Source organism: Ceratina calcarata, unplaced genomic scaffold (assembly GCF_001652005.2).
Source record: "Ceratina calcarata isolate Rehan_Ccalc_2016 unplaced genomic scaffold, ASM165200v1 scaffold557.2, whole genome shotgun sequence".
Taxonomy (NCBI): Eukaryota; Metazoa; Arthropoda; class Insecta; order Hymenoptera; family Apidae; genus Ceratina; species Ceratina calcarata.
The window spans coordinates 422326-444364 of NW_017176762.1; the positions used below are offsets into that span (position 1 = coordinate 422326).

The 22039-nt window shown below is 37.9% G+C and overlaps 3 protein-coding genes across 9 annotated transcripts in view; all 3 read right to left on the reverse strand.

Moving 5' to 3' along the window:
* Window positions 1-3973: 3973 nt before the first annotated feature.
* LOC108629209 (longitudinals lacking protein) overlaps window positions 3974-22039 on the reverse strand; it is a 140619-nt gene continuing 122553 nt past the window's right edge. The window contains exons 7-8 of one of the 7 annotated variants that reach the window (XR_001916829.2): window positions 4494-4947; window positions 3974-4037 (exon numbers count right to left, since the gene is read on the reverse strand). Coding sequence is in view for 6 of the 7 variants with exons in the window: in XM_018031706.2 (XP_017887195.1) it covers window positions 4571-4947 (377 nt within the window). In the remaining variant the exon portion in view is untranslated. Of the gene's footprint in view, window positions 4038-4384; window positions 4948-8034; window positions 8552-8953; window positions 9783-10302; window positions 10816-11969; window positions 12224-13452; window positions 13855-22039 lie in introns of those variants that run through there. The other 6 variants (XM_018031706.2, XM_018031710.2, XM_018031707.2 and 3 more) reach the window with 6 other exon arrangements.
* Window positions 5999-7297, reverse strand: LOC113464841 (myoneurin). Its single transcript, XM_026817153.1, has 2 exons — window positions 6923-7297; window positions 5999-6584 (listed from the first exon to the last, which is right to left on the reverse strand). Exons 1-2 carry the CDS (start codon window positions 7017-7019, stop codon window positions 6235-6237), a joined length of 447 nt encoding a protein of 148 aa, XP_026672954.1. The 5' UTR covers window positions 7020-7297; the 3' UTR covers window positions 5999-6234.
* LOC113464842 (zinc finger protein 775-like) lies at window positions 21303-22003 on the reverse strand. Its single transcript, XM_026817154.1, has one exon. It carries the CDS (start codon window positions 21765-21767, stop codon window positions 21468-21470), a length of 300 nt encoding a protein of 99 aa, XP_026672955.1. The 5' UTR covers window positions 21768-22003; the 3' UTR covers window positions 21303-21467.

Consider the following 22039-nt stretch of genomic DNA (forward strand, 5'->3'; position numbering starts at 1 on the left):
CAAGCACCGGGCCGCAAGAAATTGAGACGGATTCATTTAGGTAGGGCCATCAGGCTTCTCTTGTACACCTACATATGTCGTTTCGACATCTCTTATATATTGTATACATCTAATCTTGTCTACGTTTAGCTAGAGCTTACGTGCTAAAAAAGATACTTTATTAATACCTCTCTTCTTATTTTGGCACAGAATCGAAAATCACACCGATCACAAACACCGAAAGTACTCTGCCTGTGAATCAAGTTTCGTAGACACCGTTGCACTTAAATATTTAGTTTTACAATATAGTTTCAAGTCGCATGATCCGAAATCACTGGGCCATGTGCATAAAGACAAGTAAAACCTTTTACTAGTGAAGTAAATACTTTCTTTCATATGCATAAAGTATGAAAATTTTACTAGAAACAATATTCACTGAATTTTCCGGTAAATACTTAAAATGTGTATGCATAATAAGTAGTATTTACTAAAAACTATGAGCAAATATTAATGCTATTTCCAGTTTGCCAGTTGCCAGCCTTAATTTCTCTAATGTTTGAAAGTGTCTACTTATTTTTATGCACACGACCGACTGTTTGTTCAAATATATAATGCTGTTATATACTTTAATCATTTTATGTACACGATGCGCATAAAAATAATGTATTTCCATAATGAACACTCTTGCATATGGCATTACTTTGTTAATAGCTTAACTTGGGAAACGAATTCGATATTTGATTCGAATCATAGCGACGGATATTTCGTACGTACTTGAAGACTTTCTTCGCTCGCTAAATGCCCTATGTACTTTGTAATTTCCTTTTTTACAACTATCATTCTCCTCCTGATTACTGGGAATTTTAATCAAGACTGGACTAAGCGGTAGCAGCGTTATTAAATTAACGACGATGTTATATACGCAGACTTATGTTGAAAACCATTACGCATTATTAGCATTGTTTAAACAGCTATAATTACTTTTAACAAAAAAGTATAACAATTCAGTTTGTTTAAATTAATAAATAAACAAGAAAATAAATAAAAAAATAAATAAATAAATAATTGACTACTTTAAAACGTAATAACGAAATGAGACGCTTCAATTTCGTAGCTCGAAGGTGCAATTCGTGTATAGGTGGATCCTTTGATGGTCCCGCAGGTGATGTCGATGCTTAAATCGCTTCTTGCACCAGGCGCATTGAAATCTTGGCCCGACGCCGCATTCGAGACGCAAATGTCTGGTTAAATTGCACTTGTGGGAGTAAGTACGGCCGCATTTCGGGCACAGAAACGGCGGACCATCCTCCAAATCCTTTAGCACCTTCCAGACTGCAACATGTTTTTAAACACACTGTGAAACATCGTTTGTCACGCGAGTTACACTGCGGCGCGACGGTGACATAAGTCGGCGGTAGTAGATGAAGCGTTTGGCGGCAAAGTAATAGGGTAACAACGAAACAGGGATCAGTTCGGGAACATTGAGCCATGCTATTGCAGAATAAATATATATACCATCTTATGGGAGATATCCATTTGTATCATATCGTTGCCCGTAAGCGTCGCATCATTCTACACCCTTTCAATTACGTATTGTTCATAAAAGTAATTAAGAAATATTTCAAATCAGCAATCATGGAAGACTAATTCAATTGAATGATTATTGTATTGAATTATTCAACAAACTACATAGACAACCATATGAATTAAAAAATTATAAAATATTATTATTTACTATATATTATATTATACATATATAACATATTTCATACTATATAGTATAAAATATAAAAAATAATAAGAAATAAATAAAAAATAAATGAAGAATAAAAAATAATAGATCACAAAAAATAAAGAATAAAAATAAAAAATGATGAAAAATAAAAATAAAAACCAGACAATATACTGTGTTGTATGTACGAGTGTAGTCGAATACAGAGTTAGCAATAATGCTGTGATGCTTATTATTGATACGCAACGGATACGATACGTAGATACGCAAGTGTATTTCCATCTTGAGAATCATGTAGCGTCTCGATGATCATTTTCTTAGCATAATTTCATTTGCATTTCTAGTCAGTATTTGAGATTGATCGCAAAACACTTTCAACATGCAGATATTACTGATGTTTCAATGAAGAATAAATTTTGTTTTCAAAAAAATAAATGGAGACTCAAGGAACAGAGAAGACCTTTTAATATGCAAATGAAACGTAAATATTATTAGACATGCTGTTTGGGCGATACGAAATCTTAATGACACTGGAAGATGATTATTATAGAAGAGAAATGAGAACAGATTTTGGAGAATATGGTAAATTTTTATAAATACAAAATATTTATTTTCATTTTGGTACAATTATGTTAAGTAGGTATTTATAGATACATTTATTTTCATCAATATAACACATATGTTCAGTTGCTCGGAGATTTAATTATGTACAATTTAAGTACCCCATGCGTGAACGTGTCTTTACTCGATCTTAGCTTGGAGCGAACATTTGTTACTATATTGTCGAATATTTATCTGTATATATGTATTGACATGTTATATATAATTTTCACATCCTTAAATTAACAAACTCGAAGGAGAAATGGCAATGAATAACAGTCTGTACATGTATAAGCGTGAACACAGGAATAACGATAGTCCATTAAAGCTTTTGATGAGTTCTCATGTGCAGAAGCAAATTATGCTTGTGCTTCGACTTCTTGTGACATACGGGACATTCGAATTGCGGCTCGACACCGCACTCAAACTTGATGTGCCTGTTCAACGAGTGAAGCCTCGTGTAAGCGTTTCCGCAACGCGAGCATGAGTAACTCGAAGGGCCGCGGACCGCGTGATTCCCTCTGAACGAAGCCTCGTTAAGAATACTCTCCGGCATCATGTCCGAGGCAACGAATTCGTTCCCAGCTCCGATATTCTCGTCCTCGGAAACCGTGTTCTCTGCCATTTGATTTTCCGCCATCAGTCGTAGATACAAACTCTGGTAGTGATAGTACCGTTCGATTGCTCCTGACGAGTACTTCCGCTCTAAAAAATAGACAACAGAATCAGTATTTCGGATTCGCAGTAGTCACCACGCTCACAGCTTCTCTTCGTTCAAACGTCATCGAATACGCCTCGTTCTCCGCGTTACTAATTAAACGTATTATTTATATGAACATTAAACACGATGATTGTTATGTAGGAACATAATACATAATGGGGGAATCGAGTATACGAGCTCACAGGGTATAGATCGATCACACAGAGAAGGCGTTATGATTAAACAGCGCGTTAAGTTCTCATACAAGCAACAACATTTTGTCTTGCAACATTTAAAGGACTTGGCTCTGATCTCTGATGAACCAGTGGAAGAGACAAGTTATGGTGACAAATTCCGATTTATTGAACTACAGAGAAATTAATAATACGTGTGATTGAAGAGTATAACAACATGTAAAACAGTGTAACCGATTTACAATAGTCAACACGATTTCCGAATATTCATACAGGTATCCGAATTTATTTACTTACGTACGTACGTGTAAAACTGATCTTCGCATTCATCGAGGGCAAAGATGGCCGACGCGAAAGAAATAAACGAATTACAATATCGTTAAACGCGGCGAGCAACAGTAAAACATAAATTATATCATGATCCTTAACAGGTAAAAAGTAAGCGCAAAGAGAACGATTTGCGAATCGCTTGTCTAGATTATGAAAATAGGCGTTTTCACGAGGAACACTTAATCGTAAAGATCGTCTCGTCTTTAACGAGACTTCGGTATTTTATGCCGTCCTTGGTAATGTTCGTTCAACTTGTACTGATGATAGAACTTTTTCGGGCACAGTTCGCAACAAAATTTCTTCTCCTTGTTACCGCACTCGACCCTTTGGTGTCTCAACAAACTGTCCCTCCACTTGTACCTCTTGCCGCAACCGAAACACACGTTCAACAAGTTTCCATCGGTGCGCGAATTCATTTCGATCTTCGACGGGTCCACGTTTTGATAGTACGGCTGAAATCCCGATGGTAAACCGTACGGTAGTTGCAACACGTTGTAGCTATCTGTAATTCAAGAAACAGAGAAGAATCGTTTAGGGACCGTACCTGAACACTTGCACGCGGGGATGAACGTTAACGAAATAATTCTAAATATAGCTTGAATGCCATAGACTCCTACACTGTCTAACTTCCAGGGAGCCAGATAAGCACGCGGTTAGAAGAATTCCATTAATAAGTGAAAATATAATCCTTTATTTTCTAATCGTTTACAATAATTTCGTGGAAGTATTAAACGGTAGCCTCAACATAAAAAAAAAAATAGAACAAAGTAACAATTGCCATCCTAAAGTGTGAACGAGGAAGGAAATAGAAAAACATAAGAAAATGAGATAAAAAAATTAAGTTTCTTTTTAGTGTGCGACCAAGGCAAGTAAACGAATGTATCAGCAATTCTAGCTGTTTTCTAACGACTAAAATAATAAGTATGTTGTGAGTCTTTGAAAGTATATTACAAAGTACCTCGTTGTCAGTGAAGCGATTTGGTGAGAGAGACTTGGAGATCAAAGAACAAAAAATTAGTATTTCCGGTATACTCCTTATAGATTGTGATAACCATTAACGTGATTTCGGAGCTCGTATCGATACTTAAACTTCCTGTCGCATAGCTGACAATGAAATTTTTTCTCTTTGTTGCCGCAATCAACCCTGAGGTGTCTCCTCAGGCTGTCCTGCCACCTGTATCTTCTTCCGCAATTCAGACACACGTAGATAGGCTCGGCGTTGAGCTCGGTCGTTTCGTAACTTCGTTGATTCGCGCCCCTGTCTTTGGTCGAGTCGTTGACACCCGATACGTGGTATGGTTTCGAAAGACGTGAAGCGAAGCGAAGGGACGAGGGCTCCCCATCTTCTCCGACGTTGCGAGCATTTCTCTCCAGCATCCACAAAGCGTTGTATTCTGTTGTCTCTTCGTAACCTGCAGTAAAAAACGTTCAATGGCAGCACGTTTCATGCAATACGAATTTATGGGAGGGCTAATGCAACATATTATAGCAAAGTTTCCAACGTTTCAAGTTACCGTTCGACAATTAACAGATGAACAGACATATACAGATTTAAAACAAATACTATCCCCTCTTAATTAGTTTAGTAATATACAAGAACCATAAAATGATTATAGTTATGTCTACAACAGGGCTGTAACACTAGCAGCGAATGTGTTAAATATGTGTATATACCTGCTTTCCTTAAATTTAATTCGTCCCTTGAATGCCAACTTGACATTCTAATGAAATATATATAGGGTAACTTTCAAGTGATACAATTCTTTATTGAAGATAAGAAAATTGTTCACATAAAATCTTTCATGAATTTATCTGCATACGAATATACTTTGCAATGAACGTGTCAAAAGTAGGAGACGGATTATAGCTGAAAAGACTGGCTTTTAGAAATAATACAGAATTTTAAAAATCTACATTTATCCATCCCATGAAAGGCAGGTAAATGACACAAAATCAGGGTTTCTTATAAAGAAACGGACATCTCGGAAGCCGTAGTCTCCTTGTCGCTGCAAACCAGCCTTCGATCTCTCCTCAAAATACCTAGTCTTGCCATATTGATTGCGGTAAAACTTTCGTCGGTGAATTTCAATGACAATGAACATCGAGCTTCTTTGAAGCACGGCTATCTCTACGGAATTTAGGATCAACAAATCGCAAAGCAAGTAGCTCATCGGTACTTAGTTGGTCCCGAAACAAAATCTCGCAAATATCGTCTTGGTCCCTACTCGCGTTGCAATAGAGATGCGTTCTCGGTCATTAGCGAGCATTTTCGAAAATTCTCGCATCGTGTTACCTCACCAAAGAAAATAGAAGCATGCTCTCGTTTCGTCTCTAGCCAAATTACCTTGCGTCCATCAGCACTCGCTTTCAAGGAGACGCTTGAGTTAGTAATCAGAAATATGATCGTAGACGAGCGATCGGTTATTGAGAAAGTTTTTCGTACAAGAAAGCAAAGGTCACAGATATCATTCCAACAAGATTTTATTCGTTTCTGAACAGTTCAAAAGAACATTACATCAATGGTAAGATTAATATTATTCGGGGTATATATTCATAGTAACTTATGCATATCATAGTAATAACATTAGCGCTAACGTCTTATTTGTATACGCCTGTAGCATGGGGAACAAATACATATTCTTTCGGATCAAAATTATGACGGCATCCGTACGATTTTGTTACAATTACCGTAAAATTAATTAAAAACGTTCCATTTCCAATGGAGTCTGCGATTTGTGAAACAGGTTCGAGTGCATCGATTTCACGTGCGAGATCAACGAGAGCATTTTGACGAACTTCTTCCCGCAGAATCGGCAATAAATTCTGTCCCCCTTCACTCTGCAATAGTTCTTCTCGTGTCTGCGAAGGCTGTCGAGCCGCGAGAAGCTCTTCCCGCACTCCTCGCAGATCAAGGTCTTCGCGATCTTTTTACGTTCTTCCGCTTCCGCCAACTCGTAGCTGCTCGCGACGAACTCAAACAATGTTTGCGGCACGTCGTACTCGTTCTGCTGCTTCACGAACCAATTGGTCAGCTCCGCACCTCGTTCCCCTGCGAAAGCAACGAACGGTCTCGCGTTAACAAAATCGTGCATTCGTGTCGCGATTATGGTTGACAAATAAAATGGGGAAGCGCATGCAATTGCGGAGATTACATAAATTGTTTGCTGCCGCTATTCCTGCTTCAAAAGCAGTAAGCGCAAAATCGAGATCTGTGATTATCTAGAATCACTGAGATCATCTTAACGCAGCTAATTTATTGATAGATTACATACATATACGCCCAAGTACGTTTTGTTATGTTAGACTCACGTACACATATAAAAGTGCTGTAACCATACATCAAGACTGTGTATGTAAGAGCATGTTTTTACTTATTCAAGTACTTACAATTAGTACAGAATATGCAAGCCAAGAGAAAAGAAGTCGTGCCGCGGTGGCTCTGGTAGCTGGCAGGTCCGACGTTATTTAGATAAGCTATTTTCATTGCTATAGACAGACTTTGTAGTCCGGGAGTTAACAACAGGTTTGACCTAGTTCATATGTGAATAGTAGTTAAGTATTAAGACCTTAAAATAAAAAACGACGAAATTCACTGAACTGTTGCTATTTTTTTGGACAGTTATACATACGACAGGGTGTCCATTCCGAAGTGTCGCAGTCCGATTACTGCAAAATACATAGACGATATAGAAATTTGGTTCGATGATAGTTGCATGGTAAAAGGGGAGAATATTTTTCCTACATCATTATTTTATTAGATACGAAGGTGAAATTTCAATTTTTAAATGAAATTATATATTTTTTGTAGAACATTCGAGTACGTTTAAAATAAATTTCCTTTGTATTCCGACACTTTTGTCTTTAGATAAATATAATCAATTAATCTAATAAAGGAGCAACGAAGGATCGGAGAGAATAGGAGGGCTCTGTGGCTATGAGCGATGGTTTTATATTTGTATTATCATTTAAAGTTTGTCTATATTTATAATATATAAAGAAAACTCGTTGAGCACAAATGATCGTTTACTAAAAAAACAAGGTGCGATAGAAAACATTTAAATTACAAATGTTAATAAAATCGGTCAACTCGTATGAAATCTGCCATGTGTCCTCACGAAATGAGTCTGCAAATTGTCTGGTCGATGATATCGTTTACGGCATATTTTGCATCGAAATCTGGGCGACATTCCGCTGCATTCGTATCTCTGATGTCTGTACAGAGTGTATGTATACTTGTACGTTTTTCCGCATCTGCATGAGTACAATGGAGTCGGCTGCAACGCGTGTTCGATCGGCGCTTGCGGTTGGCCGTCAATGGCGGCGTTCAGGAAAATAACATTCTCTGAAATCAGACAAGATCCATTAATTATTAGTACTGTGAAATAGTCGCGGCCCAAAACCATGCATAATCAAAGGGACAACGTACAAGAACACGAGAAGAATCGAGAGGAGCGAACACTCTGTTCTTTGTGATATTCATGCGATATTCACACAATTTCTACGGATCCCAAAACAACTTTATTAAACATCGTTAGACCTTAAGACAAAATACAACACGTAACAGAAACATTGAGAGTTTAGAAACAACGACGGCTTACAAAGATCGAGGAAGTACCATCAGATTCGAAGAATTTATTACAAAATTTTTAGTCCTATCTCAAATCATGTCTGTATGTTGAGCGAGTAAATGTTCTTTCAGTCTGTCGCGCCTGTAAAACTTTTTTGAACAAAAATGACATTTGTTCTTTGCTTCTTTGTTACCGCATTGAAGCTGGTGCCGGCGCAGGCTGTACAGCCACGCGTATTCTTTACCGCAGAGCGTACACGTGAAAAGCTGCTGTTGCTGCTGCTGTTGTTGCTGGTACTGTTGCTGTGGCTGTTTCTTGTTCATATCGGATGCGGAATGTGCATAGTAGTACGGGTCGTTGAAGTTTGCTTCCTTCAACGAATCTTCCTTCACGGGAGTCTCACAATAATGTTCGTTCGACGTGCTCCACACGGACGTGACCAGGAAACCTGTCGAAGTAACATATTTGTGAACAAACAGCATTGAATAAAAGATAGGATACCTGAAGACAAGGATACCATTTTTGACAAAATTAATCGACATAACGTAAAAGAATCGACGAATTTGGATAAGGATAACGAATGCAGAGTTGAACGAATTAATAGGATCAACAAAGATTTCAAATCGATATTGGAAAATCATTAATCACGAGTAAACTTATTACTGGAATCAGATATTTTTTATAAAGATTTCAAATTCTAATAATTTTCTACATTTTCTGACCAACTCTGACTCTGACCAAGTACGTTTTCCAAGAAGCAAGCAATTGATTCTTAAAAATTGTGGGGAACAATTTCATTCAATTATATTATTGACAGTCATTTTTTGTTCTTTGCACTGATTTATTTGTAGATACATAGAAAACGGCGAAATATAAAGCGTTGCGGTTGACAACATGTTGGTGCGCGTTTCGCTGGAATAGAAGTGTCGTTTTATTTAAATTATAATTCTCCGTTCTTATTTAACCGATGTACATTTACCATTTTCCTTACTTATATTAACAAAGGAGCTTTATCTCAATGCGTCTCACAATCTCAATGTGTTTTCTATACATAAAATTGTCAGATGCGATTGACAATAATATTAAACTCGACCTTTTTGTACAATCAAAATCGCGTTTATAATAATTTTAATAAAATCTTTGTGGGTTAACATTAGAAACAATAATGAACAATGAATTAGAAAAATCATACATATTGCGAATTAATCTGCATGTTTAAGCCAAACGTTTCTATATATAAATCCGTAATTGCTATTACGAAGATGGAAGTACTTTAAACACTCCTTCGATCGCATCATACGTTTATTCTCGTTCATCTGCGAATATAGGCGATTCGGTTTTCTTTTGAATTATATGTTGTAGCTTTCTTTGGCATCCGACGATGTGAGCGTTCAAGACGAATCTATGCTTGAATCTTCGGTCGCATATGGGGCAAACCTCGCAGGGTATGACACCGCATTCGAGTCGCTTGTGACGGCTCAGAGACGTGGTGGCCTTGTACGTTTTCCCGCACCTGTTGCAGACGTACTTCGAATCGACGGCGGATCCCGTGTGCTCCTGTCTTCGATTTCTGTTCGGCTCATATGCCATGCCGTGGTAAGGCAACGGATTCCACAACGCGTCAGTTTCGTTCTGCGAATGATGCATATCCTGCGACAGCAGCATCGTTGCCAGAAGTCCTGAAACGAAACGAGTCGTTGGTTAGACGCTGGACCACTGCATTCTCCTTGCTATTGTTTCGTCTTCAAGATAAAACTATAAAGCAGGTGTATAATAGAGAACTTATCAGCAATCGTAGTAGTATACGTTTACTAAGAGACATCATATTTGCTTTTATTTTAGAGGTCAAGTGATTTTCAATAACAAAATAATGCTGAAACATAGAAAAAAAGATGGGAACAAGCATACGGTTTTTATATTATGTATAGGAATTCATGTGGAAAATGTGTATGATAGGTAAAGTAGAAGAGCAAAAGTGGAACCTTGAATAATACAAGCGAAAGAATAAACTTATTACTCATAGCTGAGACGATAGAGAGACGTATCCTGAAAATTGCTTGATAAAATGCTAACAGGGTAAATGAAAATTATATAGACAAAAATAGGTATTTATTAAATTCTGTAAAAAAATTCTTCACATCCTTTATTATATTATTATTATAAATTTTAAATAAAATTATAATAAATTTATCCTGTTATTTCTACCAAATCTTTTCTTTTATAGCCAGCTAACTCTTGTTTTCACAGAGGTGGATAATAATACTTGACGCGTTATAAGATTACAGTTTCTATATTAATGCAGTAAAATGTAAGAAACATAAATATTCCATGTTACAACTTCTTTTGAAATAGCTTCATAGCCGTTTTTCGTATGAGCGTATCGGATGAAATAAATCTCACTGATAATTTTCTTAGCCTTCTCATTGCAACTGCACTGCACGATCTGTAGATCTTGTCTTCATTTCAGTAGTTGCCTGAGTTTCGATATTATACTTGCACCGTTAGACATACGTTGCGTCGGCTTGAACTAGTACAGGAACTTCTTCTCAGAAAACTGCCAGCCGTGTATAAGCTTCGATTCACGCCAAAGTCTTCGATGCCATTGGAGCAAGCCTTCCGATCGGTATCGTTCTCCGCATATCCCGCACTTGTAAAGCAACGGCTTCTTTTCCCAGCGCGAATTATCGATGTCCTTCATCCTTAACCGTGGTACTGAAAAATAGACAAAACAGGAAAATTTCGGTAAATAAAGGAGGACAAAGTTTTTCGATCAATTTTTGTAAGTGAGATAGTGTAAAATTGTTGTTATGTAGTCTATAATTATGTACATTAATTTGTCGTGTTCAGCTACTATATTATATAATTTAAACGAACACAATGACAAACAAGAGCCTTGAAGGAGAACAGAGGGTAGAAACGAAAAGTGCGTGCGTTCAAGAATTAACTTCTAGTGTGTTCAATAAAGTTTGTCATTTTTAGGAGCTTGTACTCGGGGAATAGGTAGGATAATACGTGCATTGTATGAATTGTACTTACAATATTACATACAAAGTATTTTCAGTAACACTTGACGTTTATTTTCTGAAAAGAGGTAACATATTGTCGATTCAATTGAAACGTGAAAGAGGCTCCATACAATTGATTCAGTGACTAGCTAATTGTTTCGGATTGCTATGTATTTTTGTAATATATATATAATGATAATGAGAAATTAACAATAGTTAGAAAACGGACAGTTAGATACACTAATGCGTGTTCGCGGCACGACCGCAGGACGTAGAGAGAGCGAGCGATTCTCGCCTGCCTCGCACGTATGATTCCTATTCCCCCCACTTGCCTAGGATCGCCCGTCCTAGTCGCTCTCGTATATTTTGGCAATATCACACGGATGTTTCTGGTCTATTATATGTTAAGATAGTGTATTAATCTGGCATGCGATTGCCAACGGTGTTTGTGTTTGAACTTTCTGCCGCAAATCGGACACTCAAACGCAGGATCCTTGCCGCACTCGACCCGCAGATGCTTCTTTAACGAGTCTTTCCACATGTACTGTTTGCCGCATTGCGAGCACGCCCACAACTTCTTCAAGGTGACTGAAAAGAGAAATCCAGAAATTATTTCGACTGCTCTACGAATCTGATCCCCGTCTTTGGTTCAGGCACACGCTAATCAAGTTTCGCACAACACAGCTAAAAGCTACAGGTACGAAACACAAATGTTTTACGTAAACCGGTGACCTGACAAGGCACATCGTTTCCAACCCACGGATCTGTGAGAGCGACTGTACGCACAATTCGAGTGCACAAGGGAAAAAGTGAAGAAAGGAACATGGAGTATTTTCAGTTATTTTCTCCGTTCAAACTGTATTCTAGTAATAAAATATTATTTTGGCACACAACAGTGAAATACGTGGAACATTTCATTCTCCGTTACAAGTCGATACAGTGTATTGATTTCGCGTGCGACCGCCACCGATGCTTGTGCTTGAACTTCTTGTTGCAAATCGGACACTTGAATGTCGGTTCCTTGCCACATTCCACCCGGATATGATTCTGCAAGGAACCACGCCACTGATAACGTTTACCACACTGAAAGCAGACCCACATCCTCTGCCAGTAAGCTGCAAAAGAAAAAGAAACACATCGCATCGATTAGTGTTCGACTTTCACCGAGTCTCCTCGCTAGTAGATCGTTCACTACGCTAATGATACACATACAATAACTTGCGATAAATACCGTAAGAATTAAACAGTTCATCTATCCATCCATTGGGGAAAGTCTTTATTAATTTTCTGTCAGGTTTTCATACAATCATTTATTGGAAGCCCCCAAAAAATGTATCAAAATAATCCGTTTGTACATAACTTATATCTTTATATAAAGTCGACCTATAGACAAATGTTGCTGACGTTTATTTGTATATTGAAAAATTACAGTTCAGTGATTCGGAACGAAAAGAAAATGATTTTTTCCTTTCTTTTTCGTTATCGAAATCCTTGATTGTGTACATTCGAGGCAAGATGCGACTGCAATCTGTGTTTGTATTTGAACCTCCTGCCGCACAAGACGCAACTAAACTTCGGTTCCTGCCCGCAGAGGCGGAAGTGCGTATACATGGAGGATTTTCTCGCGTAAGCCTTGCCGCATACCTTGCACGGGTACGTTCCCCGACCGGCATTACCTGAAACACAAACGATAGAGATGTGCGTGATCGATGAAGTTAAAACTAGACCGAATCACTCTCTCCTCAAACGAATTATCTATGTAAATCTTCTCAAGCTGTTGAATTCTATTTTCAAAGATTCGAGATTACTCTCTCACCTTTTTCTTCTTTCTACTATTAGGTCGAACATTCACATGCAGAGTGAAATCCTGATTCAATCTCCTTAAATTAATTATGAACTGTTCGCAAGTAATTAAAAATTTGTCCTACAATTTTAGTTTATTACAAATAATAATAATTTTGCATGTATATGTAGTACGAATACTTAGCTGGAATTTGAAACGTTTCGCGTAATGAACTAAGTCTGGGATAAAGTCTGAGGCGGATTAAGCGGCCGCGTGGGACCCTTGGTAGCCAAGGGGCCCCGGAGGAGCCCGGAGATCTAAAAATATCTTAATTTAAAGATTTTAGAAATGATCGAAAAGGTTGGAAAACTGCTCCTTAAAATAATCAAACAAATCTAAAAACAAAATGTTAAAATGGACTCTAAATTGTACTTTTTAGTTTAGAAATATTTTTCAATGTCTAATAACTTTTAGTGAAATATTTAGAAAGAAAAATTGTACTTCCTAAATATAAGAAAAGTGAATTTGCTTCGAACAGGTTTAGATTGAAAAGATGGACAATTAACTAAACATCAACCAACGGTAGTCGTCTTTATTGTCATTATCATTTGTGAATTTAGTCAAATTTGTGAATTTTAGTCAATGATCTATATATGTATTTGTGTCGATTTTTCATGTTTTCTAAGATGATGATTGTGTTTAAATCTTCGTCCGCAAACGGTAGTCGTCTTTATTGTCATTATCATTTGTGAATTTAAATCAATGATCTGTGTACTTGTGTCGATTTTTCATGCTTTCTAAGATGATGCTTGTGTTTAAATCTTCGTCCGCAAACTTTGCAATAAAATTGTGGTTCGATGCCGCATTCCATACGTTTGTGCAAGTTTAGCGACTCTTTCCATTTGTACGTTTTCCCACAGTTGTCACACGGATAGGTCGTACGAAACACAAAAAGCGGTAAACCTGAAACACCACAAGAACAAAATACACGTTTATTAGCGTCACGAGCCAGTTCTGTCGTTGCACAAGTAGGCGCAGGTTTTATAGTTTCCATAATCGGCGAAGATATGAATGAGATTCGGATATTCTACGATTGATTACACCAATATCCTTTATTGTTATCAAACATTTGTTTAGAAATATTACACCGAGTTTTATAATGCTTTAGTTTAGTGTTAACAATCGTAGGAACGTTTAATGTATTACGAGGAAATCATAATGTAGCATGTAATATGTATTAATAACATTGTCAACTAGTACATTGATTTGTTGACGCGAGAATAGGACATTATTTCTTTCATGGAAATAAAGGAACAAATATGCACGAGGATGTCTGTGAATCATCGTGTCTGAGACTAAATTCTGAAGAAACCAAGATATGGCAGTGTTTTATTACGCGTTGTACCGAGTCAGAAGAGTATCGCCTTGATGAAGCCTCTTTACCTGGACCTGAAGATCGGTGCATAAACTGCTTTTACAAACGAAGGGGGGTGCAGTTCCGTTCGTGAAGGGGAAACAGTCAAGTCGACCATTTATCACGCCCGACTAATGGCGTCGCCTATCGATAAAGCTTATAAAAATTGTACTTTTACATACTCGCGCTAACGCAAGCATTGCGTCACTGCCATGTTCATACATGTGCATACATACTCCATACCATTATATACGTTTGTATGATTGCATATTACTTATACTCGATATGTAGGATAATAAAACAGAAATGCACTGTATTTATTGTCAACAATCAAAATAATGCCATTTTACTGTAAATCGGAAATACTAAAATTTGCTCTTAGACGCTAATCAACGCTAGTGTCGTCAATATGACGCGGACGCGGACTTGACGCCACTATATGTATAGTCGGACGTACAAAATAGGTATCATCTCGCTTCCGTCTTCCGTCAGAAAACCTGGCAGCAATGCACCGTCCTTCAAGTCCATGCCTCCACAAGTGATCTTTCAAATGATGCTTGCGCTTGAATCGTATGCCACAAAGGATGAAACCGAATTGTGGCTCGATCCCACATTCCATTCGGCGATGCTGTAGCAACGACACTCTCCACTTATAACTCTTGCCGCACAGATCGCAGATGAATTTCCTCAAATTTCCTAAAAATTAACGATACAACGAATTTGTACTATCAAGCTATTGTACATATATCGAGTTGTGGTAAAAAGTAGGGAAAGTTGTAGGTGTATGTATAGGTTTGCTTTGCATACGAATACAATTTGTGAACAAAAATATCTAATGTTTTATCTGATTTCTTTTTTAACAAGGTTTACTTTGATTGCACCCATAGGGTCATATTTACCGTGATTATTATTATATAACCAGTCATGTGTTACCCGCTCTCTTCGTTGAATTTATTAATTATATATTTTGCATAACGTACACAAATACAATTGCATAGAATGTTCTGTAATTAATACAGTGAGTCACAAAGTTATTGAAACGTTCGTTACGCAGAAGATACCGCAATTCAATTTCCATCAAATTAATCCAAGATCAATGAAATTCCAAGATGTGATTCGTACAAATCTTAATCATTTGCGTAAGTCACTGTACGTAGAAAAATCGCGATATTGTCAAAAAGAGAATAGCATAATCGACTCTACACGGTGTCCCAGAACTAGTGCTAGGCCCGGAAATGGGGAGGAGCTGAGGTGATTTTAAACAATATTTTCCTTTGTCAAAATGTTGCCCGTATGCCGTGCTTGTCATGAGATCAAAGGATTAAAGACAAGTTACACACAAAAACGATTAACAAATTGATTAAATATCAGAGAAAAGAAACTAACTAGTCGTTAGTTACGTTTACTGAATAAGTGTAACATATTCTATGAAATAACTAATAACTTTGTAAACTGCAGTCGCTAAAATTATAAAAAATGAGAAAAGAATTAGAGTTGGACTTAGTCGTCCATCGTTATGTTCACCTGTTCCTAGAAGAATGTCAATGGGTCAATGTGCCGGTACTTGAAGATAAAACACATTGGAAGCAGTGATGTTTAGATCTGATCACTGACGGTCATGGCTTTATCTTCAAGTGCCAGGCTTCGGCACATTGACCCATTGAAATTCTTCTACGAGCAGATGAACTTAAAGAGAAACGAGCAAGTGGCAACTGATGTTCTTTTCCCATTTTTTATAATTTACCTGCTGTGTAATTTATAAAGTTGTTATTTATTTGCATATGTTGCATCTATTCAGTGAACATAACTGACTAATTGATTTCTTTTCTCTGATATTTAATCAATTTCTTAATTGCTCTTGTATGTAACTTTTGTTTTAATCCTACGTCCTCGAGAGTGGCATACGGGCGCGGCAGCGTCGAAGGCAGTTGTTGCTGCCCTGTGCGTCCGCTAAACGAGTGCTCTGATTGATCGCGATTTCTCGTTAATAACTCAACAACCATGCCTCGAACAACATTTTGACAAAGGAAAATATTGTTTAAAATCACCTCGGCTCCTCTCCATTTCCGGGCCTAACACTAGTTCTGGGGCACCCTGTATAGTAACAGAATAATCGCGTAGCTGTAAATATAACAAAAAGATCTGATAGAGCCACGGAAAGTTATTGTCCCTTTCAGTTAGACGCTGACGCGTTTTTAATTTGAAATTGGTGACTTCAACTAGAAACGGTTCTGCCGTTCGATACGATCCAGTTATGAACGCTGATCAGGTGTTTCTTCAACATCCACTTGTGCCGAATCTTCGCTCCGCACACGGGGCAACTGTGTTGTGGATCTTTCCCGCATTCCTCCCTCTCGTGCCTGATCAATGACTGCATCCACCTGTACTCCTTGCCGCAGTTCGAGCAGAAGTGCCTTCCGAGTCTCTTGTAATAGTCTGAACCGCAGTAAGCTGAAAGAACAATGCACTCTCTGTAATTAAGTTCAAAGGTGTTCGTCCGATCGGGTAACATCTAAGCGTACATACAGCCTCTGTATGCGTGTCCTGTTCCTTTCTATAAAAAAAAAAAAGAAAAACAGAAAAGGTATCAAGACAAACTTTTCTTATCGCTACTCACATCGAGTGCAATAATTGAAAACACTGTGATTTCTGGTGAAAACGCTTTATTAAAATTGCGAGGCGTTTCGAATGACTGATAGTTAGCAAAATGTTTGAAATAAACGGTTGCCGAACGTCGTTAAATTAAATTATTAGATTCATCTTCCTTTTTTCCCCTCGTGTTTTGCTGAGTATATGAATCTTCGTTCAGATTTATTCGCGCAATGATTGTTCGATTTAAGACACAAAGACAGAAAGGGAAACGACAGAAGATATTTGAATCTTATAAAACAGTATACTCTGTTCCGCTTACACGTGTAACACATGGTATGTATGTACAGTGCTGTTTCCTTAAGACAAGTGGACCTTTAACGTAGAAGACATTTAAAAATTTATTTACATTATACACATATCAAAATGTTTGTTTCAAGCGACGTTAGAAAAGTTACAATACGAACGTGATGATTAACGATGATCCGACGACGTAGATGATTTATAGGATCGAACATTCAAGCTCGAGTTCATCATCTCGTTGTGTGTTTAGAAATATAATCGATGTTCTTTAAATAATTGATGATATCAGTCTTATACAAATGAACGAGTCCATAGTCAAACTATAATACGGTAGTATCCAGTAATCTCGTATTCTGTACCTTTTACATTCTCTGTACTACCATTCGCGGAATGTTCAGGTAAATCGTTAGAAAAAACGTGACACGCGAGTAGAAACGTTTTTATCGCTGTCTAAAAACGGAAACCTTGAGGTTTCGGAAGGAACGAAAAATATGACGGAATATAGAACGGTTTCGTGTTAGGAAGCCTGTTGCGAACTTAGGACTTCGGGCCTCGTTCATTCTAGCTTGTGCACGTTACTCTCGTGACGCAACAGGTAGTCCCTGCGTTTAAATTTTCTGCCGCATAGCGTGCACTTGTGCCTAGGTAACTTGCCGCAACCCTCTCGAAGGTGCCTGGTCAACGAGTCCGTCCACGTGTAGCGTTTCCCGCATTTGTAGCAGGTAAACGGGCTGTCGTAATTAACGCGATTGTGGTCCCGCTTCAAGTCTGAAACAGATCGCAAACAGGACGAGAATGAGATCAATCAAGTTCCCTTGCCCCGCGACTCGTTCGTATCCTTTTCATCTCGCGTATTGCGAGTCGTAGTCTAATTTCTTTTACGAGTTTCTTTTTCTCTTTAATTGCACGAAAGATGTCTGATTGCAAGAATCTGTATTTCGTCGAGATCTTTGCATTGATCGTTACATTAATGTTAATCTTTAGGGCGTGTGCAATACTTCGGGACCGCGCGGTAAAACTTCGACCTATCAGGATTGTAAAGCCTGGCTTACACACGGATAGTAACGTAGTCCTTTAGTATTATTGTCAGGGAACTTAATCACCAACGATTATTAATAATAATTATGATTTATTAACACACAAGAAAAAACACTGATTACACTTAAACAAATGAACTACTGTAAAATATGCATGCTCGAGAGTTGTCTCAAAGCACGATGCTTGACTCGAAATACAATCTTGGCTAGACTGTCCAGCCGTACGAAGTGTCGCGTTCGAAAAGCGGTTGCAGAGTAAGTTTCGTAGCTAGCGGCGGAAAATTTTTTGTGGTTCAAAGGGCGGACTTTACTTTTTTTTACGAATTTTTACGAATCTCATTGGTTAATGATGAGTAGGTAGGATTCGGCTGGAAAAAATCTCGTAAGCTCAAGGACTGATGAACCTAAAAGTCCCATACGGACAAAGAATCATAAACCGGGAAGGGCCCGCAGGTACAACGAATCTTATACCGGGAAAGATCTGCAAGGACAGAGAGTCATAAATGGGGAAAACCAATGACGCGTTTTCTATACGACTTTTTCCAACTCGAGGTCACGTATTCCATTTTCTTATATAATTATATAATTAAATAATAATGTTTAGTGTTATATTAAAATAAAATTTCGTTTGCTTGACGGAACAGGGCAAATGATTAAAATAAGGGCCGAGTTACACTGGTCGATGATCAATTTATTTCTCCTTTCCTTATTTTTATACCGCTTAATTCCGTACTTTCAATCGATCGTTTACTAAATCAGCGTAAAGCAGACGCTTAAGGGTACGAAGAAGGAAATGGTCATGGAAAGAGAAATGTTAGTTAAATTATTCTTCCCTTTATTTGTTCTCCATTTTATTGTATCTGATCAAACGTAAATTCTATCCTACTTGTAAAACAATTAGCTGGGACTTGGACAAAGCAAACCGTTATTATATCGTTTACTTCGAAATTTTACGTCGCATGTCTACTCCCGCGCTAATATTGATTTGTTCATCGAGCGTTTCATCGAGGAAACTTGACAACTCGGCCCTAGGTTGCTCTTCCTTTATCGCTCTAGGAGGACCGTACATCCCGTGAATCGTTGAGTTGTGACGCTTACAGTTGATCTTCTGATGGAATCCCTTGCCGCAGGCATGGCAGAAGTACTTCGGCGGTAAACCGCACTCGTCGTGCATGTGACGGTTCAAGCTACCTTTCCATTTGTACGCTCTCTTGCACCTGGGGCACACGAACGGTTTCGGATGCGATTCTTGGCCCCGCGTCGACAAATATCTGTTCCTCGAGCAACTTAGACCTGAAAGGTCGAAAAGCTTTGATTATTTCATCTAACCCCGTGCCCAGGCGAAATCAGAAACGCGTTTCCGTTAATTATCTTCGGTGACGCCAGCCATTTATTTTACGGTTAACGATCCTTTACTCTCTGACCGAAGTAAAAGATAGTTAAAGTGAGTTTTATCTTGTGTGAGTTATGAGACAAGGGAAAAAGAATTTCCCTCAAGTTTTCTACTCCCTGATGTCGTATCAAAATTAATCTTGTCTTACATTCTATTCCTGATCATACGTAATGCAACCGTGAAAGTTTCATCTCCGATTCCCTTGGTTTTTTCGCGTGGTGCGTGTATAAAGTTTTTGTAAGTGTAGAAAAGAAGTGTCCTTATCCGCTGCGGTTAGGCTGTCCGCCAGGTAGCGAGGCGCCGATTTATTCACCATTTGTTTCGTTTTCATCCGTCAAGTGAAATATTGATAAAAATATCTAATATTACAAGTGAAATTGTGGAGGATGGGATGCATTGATTTACATCTTACATTATATAAACGAACATTCATAAAAGTAAAATTTTACATATAAATATCGCGGGCAAACTTGCGACGGGGGATGCTGAATGATAAAGAAACGTAATGCCGATGATTACGTCTTGTTTTTGAATATTTTATTCTGAGTTTTGCAAACATTTAAATTGAAATTAAAAAAGAAAGAAGCGGGAGGTGTGAGATCCGAGCCACGAATCGTTCTGTACGAACGGAAGTCGACATGAACCGTTCGTACTGGAAACGTTCGCGTTGTCACGTCGAGAGTTCGCATATCTTCCAGATGATGATCCTTCCCGCATGTAAGATCTTCCTGAAAAAATGATCTTCCTGTGTAGAACTTTTCTGACGAAGCGTTCTTCTCGCGTCGGAGATCTCTTTGACAAAATCTTCTTCCGCGTGTAAGATATTCCTGAAACAGGAGCGAAGATTTCAATTCTTAACTACGCGTTCTGCAAGAGGAAAGTAACAAATATCAAGTTCGATAGATCTTCTCGTTGAAGCAACTAACGGGACGTAAAAGAATTCAAGGCAACGGATAGCTGACCTTATCTACGAGCCTCCAACGAAAACTGTTACCTCATCGATGCTAGAACTAAAAATCGCAAACAAATAAAAGACAGAAATATGAAGAATTATATTTATACTTAGTGAAACATTAAAAAATTGATAACGTTTATTGCAATAATCGAATACAAGTCTTCGGCCATAAAAGATTAAACTGATGCATACTCGACCTGAAAAGACGAAGACGTTGTTTTCGTTCTAACTTCGATATTTAACGAGTTACGTATGATTATTTGGCATTTTATTGATTTTGACAAAATCCGACCATCCCAGCGTCGAAACGGCGAACTTTTGGCAAAAAATTTCATTTTTCCTTAATTACTCTTAAACCGTTGAATCCACGGGAAAATTGTATACGACTTTTCTTGTAGAGGACGATGAGATCTACAATTTCTGTATAAAATTTTTTCGCTAGCATTAATATTTAACGAGTTATTGACGAAAAACGAAAAAACAGTTTTTTGCAAATTACTCGTTAACTATTGACGCTAGCGAAAAATTTTTACATGGAAATTGTAGATCTCATCGTCCCCTACAAGAAAGGTCATATGCAATTTTTCCGTATGTCCAACGATTTGGGAATTATTGGCCAAAAACGAAAATTTGAAAAATATTGAAGGGGTACCCCTTGGAAAAATCTCGGAAAAACGAAAATTTTTTTTTGTTGTTCATTATTAGCAATGTTCTTTCGACGTCTGATTTCTTTTTAAAAAATGCGTTTCTAAAGTGCATAAACTTTTGGAATTGAATGTATAGCCAATACATCCTCAAACGTACGTGTCTACGAAATGGGATTGAAGAAATGTTTTATTTCGGCTCGTATAAACGGAACTGTCGAGCTATGTTACAAAAGTAAAGTTACGTTCGAGTTACGTAACAATTAGTAAATAGATCTCCGTGGCGACAACTTCTTAGGTGCTGCGTCATGTGGTGCCTGTGTTTAAACATCTTCTCGCATTGAGGGCACGGCACGTTTGGCACTTTCCCGCACTCATAACGCATGTGTCGGTAAAGTGAACTCTTTTGACTGTACACCTTGCCGCAGCTACACACGTATTTCTTCAGATTCGTCGAGTCGAAATCCGGGTAGCTGTCGTACACGAGCTCTGCTCCTTTCGCGGGGAACATAATCATCTCGCCTGAAATCAGAAACGTCATTCTACCGTTAAACACTTATCCACAACTGAATTGCACGGATCCATATTCTCTGTTCTTCTAAAACTCACTTTGTCTTCTTTCTTCCTCCTATCATTTAACATACAGCAATACATAATAGCATATAACAATGAACATATACAACGCTTTCGACCTAAAATAAAATGAAAATTTCGTTTTACTTGCAGTTTCAGAATGACTTACAAAAGTTTATCCCATTGACGTCCTATGTTATATATTTAAAAATAGTCAAAGTGAATGAGGTTGTACATATC